This window comes from Urocitellus parryii, chromosome 1, assembly GCF_045843805.1.
Source record: "Urocitellus parryii isolate mUroPar1 chromosome 1, mUroPar1.hap1, whole genome shotgun sequence".
NCBI lineage: Eukaryota > Metazoa > Chordata > Mammalia > Rodentia > Sciuridae > Urocitellus > Urocitellus parryii.
The window spans coordinates 137,298,214-137,305,970 of record NC_135531.1 but is presented as its reverse complement, the minus strand read 5'-3'; the positions used below and the strand labels follow the sequence as shown (position 1 = coordinate 137,305,970).

At 45.8% G+C, this 7,757-nt stretch overlaps 1 protein-coding gene across 5 annotated transcripts in view; it reads right to left on the bottom strand.

Moving 5' to 3' along the window:
- Positions 1-259: 259 nt before the first annotated feature.
- P4ha2 (prolyl 4-hydroxylase subunit alpha 2) overlaps positions 260-7,757 on the bottom strand; it is a 32,223-nt gene continuing 24,725 nt past the window's right edge. For 3 of the 5 annotated variants that reach the window (XM_026400145.2, XM_026400144.2, XM_026400146.2), the window contains 5 exons: positions 5,467-5,520; positions 4,882-4,947; positions 2,864-2,932; positions 2,415-2,511; positions 260-824 (listed from right to left, as the gene is read on the bottom strand). In XM_026400145.2, coding sequence (XP_026255930.2) covers positions 754-824; positions 2,415-2,511; positions 2,864-2,932; positions 4,882-4,947; positions 5,467-5,520 — 357 coding nt within the window. In that variant the 3' untranslated portion in view covers positions 260-753. Of the gene's footprint in view, positions 825-2,414; positions 2,512-2,863; positions 2,933-4,881; positions 4,948-4,996; positions 5,057-5,466; positions 5,521-7,757 lie in introns of all 5 variants that reach the window. The other 2 variants (XM_026400148.2, XM_026400147.2) reach the window with 2 other exon arrangements.

The window sequence follows — 7,757 nt, the reverse complement described above, 5'->3', positions numbered from 1 at the left end:
ATATTTTGTTCCTGGTGCATAGAGTGCTCTCTGCTTCCTGATTGTCATGTCCTGATCTGCTTTCCTCCTCCACATCCTTCCACCATAATATTCTACCTCCCCTTAGGCCAAGAGCAATGGATTCAGGCACTGTGAATACCAAATAAATGCTCTTTATCCTCTAAAATTGTTCTTGTCAGGTCATTTGGTCACAGCGACAAAAGAATTCACTGAAACAGAACCCAAAGCTAGGGTTTTGCTGCTGAAACATTCATCACCCAGACTCGGCCTGCACCAAGGCAACACATACAAAATGGGGAATATGGTAAAAGCTCCCAGGTCTTAAAAGAATATTCCAAATAAGGCTCTTTAAGGCTTCCGGCAGGGATATTTTATTTTTTTGGTTAAAATCACAACTGATAAAAATACCATAAAAATAAACATGTAAACAAGGTATCAGAACTTTGGTTCAATGAAACATCTCACATCTAAAACATCTGAGGTACAAAGGCACCTTGCTAGGTGCTAGACAGCCTGGCTCTGCTGCAGCTGTTCCAATGCTATCTTTGGGGCCAGAGAGGGCACAGGCTGAATGCAGAGGCTGGGACTGAGGTCACGCAGGACCCAGCCCAGTACACTCTCTCCACGCCAAACAAACATTGACTCTTCCAAAGACCCGCCTGATAGGAGTTGGAACATACAAAGGGATCTGTCATGCTGAGCTGGAAGATGACTTGGGCTGTGGGGCCAGAAGGAGAGGGGCAGAGAAGGACGTCAGTCAACTTCTGTTGTTCCACAAGGCCTCAAGAACTCCTGTCCTCGTTCATGGAACCACTTATTGGAGACTGTGAACAGAAAGCAAGTATGTTACAATCCCATTGGTCAGTTCAGTAGCCAAAATTAATATCTGACCCCTGCACTGTGCTCTGAGAAACAGACTTGAGTAAGATGTGGTCTCAGGCCTCAAGTTGTTCATGGGCTATTAAGGAAGATACATGAATAAACAGGTAACTGTACAAAATTCTGCCAGTGACATGATACCTGTGTGGAGGTTGTCATGGGAACAGAGTCAAAGAGCATGTGACCAATTAGGGAATAGGAGACCTCAGGGCTGGAATATGAAGCTAAACGTAACACCAAGGTTGGGTGCAGAAAGTGGGAGCAGGAGGAGAAAGTCATGAAGGCAGGGATCACTCTGTCTTGCGTCAAAGACCTCAAACAGCCTGATGTTACTAGAAACTAGAAGGTAGAGGCTGAGAGGTTGGGGAGGAGGAAGCCTGTCCACACTGCAGAGGACCTGGCTATCAGATGCTTCATGCCCTGTGGATGTCTGTGTGCTGTGGCACCAGAGCAGCAGAGCTAGAACAGCATTGTCACCTAATGCTGCCTCAAATGCACACAAACCACAATTCTGTTCCTCAAACATAAGCTCTCTCAAGACAAAGAAAAAATTATTTTAGTGGACCACTGAAGTCATAGAGTTGTTTTTTTTTTTAATTTGTAGTTGTAAGTAGACAGCATGCCTTTATTTGTTTATTTTTATGTGGTGCTGAGGATCGAACCCAGTACCTCACATGTGCAAGGCAAGCACTCTGCTCTGCCCCTGAGCTACAGATCCAGCCCATCATAGAGATTTTTAAATAAAATTTAACTTAAAAGAAAGCAAGCACATGTACTTTTTTGAACAAACTATCTATAAGGCTTATAGTGAAAAATAGCATATATAGTTAAATCATGAATTTTAATTAAAAATATACAGTGTTTACATCATTATGTATGTCACTTTAATGCTACATTTGAGACATTTAGTAGATTACAGTTAAAGTTTCTTTCTTGTACAACTTTTTCCTCCTGAAGTCAGCAACTACCTCATTTTCTTTTTCTTACTTTTTTTTTAAGCTATTACTATTTACCCCCCAACTATTTACTCCCCCAAACTCATGTGACCACCTTTGGACAGCTGTTTCCAGAATAAGGGTCAAATTCAGTGTCTAGAGTTTGGTCCCAGCCTCTAGCCTTGTCTCTTGTCTCCTTTTCCTCAAGTGACAAGGACAGCAGCCCCCATACCTATGATGCTGGATGAAGCCTGTGCCTCACCTGCCTGATAGGAGGAAGGGTTTTCTCTTCTCTGTTTCCAGCTCTCTCCTCTGCTCCCTCAGAGCCCTGGTCAGAGCCTGTTCTTCTGGAGAGCTGCCTTGGACTTATAGTGCTTGTAGCTCTCTGGGCATCTGAGAGTGTTCTCAACCAGCTATCTCAGTACTTAACCAAGTGGACTGCTACAGGACTGAATGGTACTACCGCTTAGCAAAACAAACCCCTCAGAAGGGAGACAGTCTTGGCTATGTCTCAGCAGTTGTGTCCCAGTTGAGCCTAAGGCCCACCATCAAAGCTCTGGCTGAGAACACCACAACCAAGAGCACCCTCAAGCCACTCACCCCACTTGCAGCCCACGAGCACGGGGCAGGCTGCATGCCTCGTTCGGTAGTCACCTTCTCCGCTCCTCAAAAGGTTGTACCAAAATACAGCTGTGCCCTGGAAAGAGATGTCCTATCAGAACATATCCTTAGAGACTGGGCTCAGAGACCTGACCCCGAGCACCCTAGAACCCCTGTCCTGAGCAAAAACACCTTCAATTCTCCTGTGTACAGAGGAATGGGGTTCTGGGACTCCAAAAATGCCTACCTTTCATGGTGGGTGGATGTTTACAAACCCATCTGACTTCCCTCCCTATTCCTTCTCCCCAGTTAGAAGCTGGGACCAAAGGTCCAAAGTACAAGGAGGAAGGGGCTAAGGCACATCACAGTGATGGTCAAGTAGGCCTGGCAATGGGACTGGAGGACACAGTCAGGTCTAAAACCTCTGACCCACAAGAATCAGAACTTACCTTCTTAGGCCAAATTGCAGCCCCCAGATCAGGGAAGACAGTGGCACCACCAGCTTCTACATCACTCATCTGGGAACACAAGGCATAGAGTTTGGCCTCTACCCAAGCATCTCAGAGCAAGTGAGTCACAAGAATCATGACAAAGTACAGAGATCGCCCTCCTGTGAGCATGAGCGGCACTACTGGGAGGCTCTGCTCATGGCCAGCCCTTCAAACAAGACTCTTTCTCCATCTATTTACTCCCTGTGGTTCACCAGCATGGCCTCCACGCCACAATGTTCAAAAGCAGGAGACCAACATCCAGGCAAGCCCTGAATGGGAGCAATTTGAGTCTATAATCAGAACATTCCTCCTTGAATCCCCACCCATCTTGGGCCCAGCAAACTGCCCGCGGCTTCCACTAGCGGGTGAGGACCTGTATGGACTGTTTCTCTGGCTCCTAGCTTGTTGCTCTAGTCTAATCCTTGCTGTCCCACAAAAGCTGCCCTCTAGGGGGAAGGGGGACACTGAGACTCTAGAGGCCCTGCTTTCCCCAACAGTGAGCCTCCAAACAAACTGCACACAAGATCCAGAGCAGCAAGACTGCCTTCACACCCACAGAGGGTGCCTCGACTCCTGCCAAAGCACCACTCCTTCCTCATCTGGCTCTGACTTTTTTACCTAATAAAAATTGGAACTAAAATATATTTCCACAGGACACAAACCAGACCGACTGAGGAGCACTCAATGGACACATGCTAAATTAATAAGATGAAACCCCCCCCCGACTCCCCCAGTCCTGGGGATCAAACTCAGGGAAACCCCAAGGCCTGCCCGTCTCATTAGCCTCTCCTTCCAGACACACTGGCCCTCTTCTTTTTTCCAACATCTCAAGCCCCCTTGCTCTTCTGGGCTTACACACATTCTCTTCTCTGCCAGAAACACGTTCCACCAGTTAATTTCCATTCAATCTTTAAGTCTCAGCCAACCTGTTACTTCGTGAGGGAGGCTCTCTCTGAACCCCAAGCCTGGGCCGCTTCTACACAGCACTTGTTCCCATAGTAACTAAATAACCATTTCTCTTATGTTTAAGTCTCCCATGTTAGACCTCAAGCACCACAAGTGACTCTTTCTCCACCAGCTTATCCACATGTCCTTGCTCACCAGCTTATCCACAGCATAGCCCCCAGCATGCAATAACCACACAGTTCAAACTTAGAAGGAAAAAATAAACTGTCCCTTAAGTTCCTTGACAGCCTCTATGCCTCTTTAGGGCAGGCTCTTGCAGCAAGGTGGGGAGAGGGCCCCCCAGCCTGTAGGGAAACAAAGGCTGCTTTTAGCTAAGAGCACCTTGTGACCACATCCTCACTCTGCTGCCAAGGGAGGATCCCTCCAAAGCACTTATCCTGAAAGTCCAGAGTGGCAGTGGGCCCATCAAATGGGAGGCAGAATATGCTACCACACACATGCATCTTGAGGAGATTGTGCTCAGTGAAATAAGCCCAACACACACACACACACACACACACACACACACACACACACACACACACACACACTCTCTCTCTCTCTCTATTCTATGAGTTCATTTACTCGAGGTTATGTGAGTCATCAAAACCAGAATAGAGGTTGACAAGGCTGTGGGAGGGGACCCGGGAATTACTGTTCAACAGGAACAGTGTTTCAGTTTTACAAGAGGAGAGGAGTTCTGGCGATGGAGAGTGGTAATGGTTACACAACGTTATGAATTTAATACCACTGAAGTACACTTTTAGAGATGATTAAGATGATAACTTTTATGTTCTGTGTATATTATCACAATAAAAAAATGGAGGGGGATAGGAGCCAGGGATAAAGTCATAGGGGCTACACGATGAGAACAGAGACCAACTTTCTCTATTCCAGCCAAGAAGGGCACTGAGGGACAAAAGGACCATTAGCCAACAGTGGGTGGCATCAGCTTTGAGGAGAGTGGGATGTAAGAGAGCTTTCTGGACCCACGGTCCCCTTAGGGCCCATAAGCTGCACATCATACTCACGTAGTTTAAGAATGTGGCCACACGGTTCCCAGTCCCTAAATGCTTGAAAACATCTTGTTCATGGTTCTATAAAATTAAGTGAGAGTGGACAAGTGGGCCTGGACCCAGTACTTACATAGTTAAGAAACGTCGCTAACCTATTCCCCTCCGTTTTGAGGCCGCTGTCAAAAGGTCGCTGCAACAGACAACAACTTTCACCCAAGTTTGCAATCAACTTACCCGCCACCCAAATGATTGGGGCCAAAGGGACAGGGGAAGGTATTAAGTGTGTGTTCCCCAAAACATCCTGGAACAAAGGACAATCCAACATAGGAAATTTTGACCAGGACAAGGAATAATTTTCACAGAGACCTACTGAGGTCCTTTGCTCTAGAATCAAAGCAAAGAGTAACAGAGTTAGGGCAGGCTCCACTGGACTCCACAGACCCTGTGGCTCCAGACTGGGCTTCACCAGTAACAAAGAGTCTCCCCTGGTGAGGCAGAAAGGGGGAGAGAGGGGGGGTGATATGGAGGCTGAAATGCTGCTAGAAGCTCCAGCCTCCTCAAATCAATTAGAGTGGGGCCCTCTGAGACCACCAGTCTTACCCTAGAGAAGTCAAAGTGCGGCTCGTACTGTCCTCCCATTCCATAATTTGCAACCTGGTGAGAAATTTTAACAGCATGGATTTTGTGAGCAGCATAAACAGGCTCTTATCAGAGATACCACATCCCCAGGCCTCCAAACAATCATATGCCCTAAGAGCATCCCCTCTCAGGTAGAAGACAAGCATGTCTCGCTGGCACAGGCAGAACGAGTGTTGCAAATATGTCCATAGCTGTGTCCAAGAGGATAAATGGTTTCCTGAGAAGAAGAAGATGGCTGACCTGCAGGCTGCCACTGTGGAGAAGCACCAGCCCTTCAAGAATACTCAGATGGCTCAAGAGGGAGCCCTTCTTGAGGCAGGCACTGGTCTGGACCCAGTTTGTTTGGGAGGAAATGAGAAGGTGATCCAAGAAAAAAGCCAACACCAAACTCAAAGTGGAGGTTTTTTGAGACAGAGTCTTACTGTATTACCCAAGCTGACCTCAAACTCTTAGGCTCATGCCATCCTTCCGCCTTAGACTCCTGAGTAGCTGGAACTACAAGCACATGTCACTATACCTGACTTGAGATTTTTCTTTTTTTAACACTAGTTTTGGAGCTACTCTGAGTCTGGTATTGCTCCTGCCTCCTTTTCTAAGCAACAGTTCTTGGTCAGGCCAAGTGGGGCACTGCACTGAGCACTTCTGCACCCAAGTGAAGCAGCAGGGCATGGTGACCAGTTACCAGGTGGCCAAGAATTGGTATATAAAACCTCAGCACTCCCAGAATAAGCCTGCACCTGAACCACAGCAGCCTCTGCAACTACGGGGTGTCACTAATTGGATTAGAAATTGCAATGCCTTTGTGAATAGTATGTAGACACAATTTAACATCCAAGATCACAAAGTTACTTTCGCTTCAGTAGTTAAAATAAGAGACAAGGTTTAAAAGAAAATGCATAATTTGACATGATCCCCTTGATAAATCAAGTGGCACCACAAATCTATCTAGGAATAGCTAGCTGGTCACTGTTTTTTACTGAAACCCTAAAAACCTTTAGGGCTCAGCCACTAGTTCTCACAAAGTCAGTATCTTTTGTGTATCTTTTTTGGCCATTCTAACAGTCAGGAGAGAAATGCTGCAAAACTGGCAATAGTGGAGATCTTCAGATATGGGAGGAAAAGGGAGGATGGACATTACAAGAAAGAAAATCCTCCAGTTGGAGCACAAATGATGTTTGCTAAATATGATGAAATGCAAAATCTGGGCAGTGTATCTTTCCATGTCTACAAAAATTAAAAATTTTGATGTAAATAACCATGGCAGAATGAAAATACGCTGTCATTCCACTGCTTCAGCCTTCAAGACTTCTGCACCAGGATTACCTGAGATTCTGTCAAGAACATAAGGAGGCCTGTGCAGCAGGTACTTGGGGCTGGAGGCACATTTATTTATTTTAGGGAGAGAAGTGCTAGAGAGAGTCTATGAGGAAATGCTTTTACATATTTTCACAAATTTATCCTTTCTTGGTACCCATTCTAGACAAGACCTTAAAGAAAATTCTAGACATGCTGTGGCTGGCATGCCAATGAACTCCAGAGATTTCCATCCCTGCTTGTTGTGGCGGCCGCAGAGCATGACTGAACTTTCTAACTCATCTGCTCCTTGGATGAAGTGACTAAACTTTGAGATCCCAGACAATGAAAGAAGTTGCACTGCAATAGCTGGCTCACCATTTAACAGTATGGACAATTATATTTGATCAGTGCTAAAACCACTGTCCCTTCACTCTTTAATATGGTCCTCAAACAAATACAGAAGTCGTGGGAGTTTCTGGGTTTGCAGCAATCAAATTCACCATCCCTGCACACTCAAGTCCCCAGATTCATTCCTTTAATAACAAGAAATTATATATCAAAACTGATCCCTATGAGAAGGTATGCATATGAACATTTTAGATTCCTTGTTGCCATAAGGTAGAGTCAGCCATTTGAAAGACACGGGTATTTATGATGCTGACCAGAGTGAAGGAAAAAATAAAATTAGGAACCACCTAGTAGGCTAAGACATCATCAAGCCAGTAGTCTTGAATCTTGGAGAATCCTGAAGGTGTAGCATCTCCTCCTCCATCAGACAGGTCCTCATCCCATTCATAAGAATGCCTTAATTGCCCTTTTGCTCCCAAAAGGTCTAGAGCAAACACATCAACTAAAGCTAAGAGTGTTGACAGGTAGCAGAAGGGCCAGCTCTTTTCCAAAAGACTGTAGCATTTCCAAAGGGGCCCTGTTGCATAGGCTGTTGCTGGTGCCTAGGT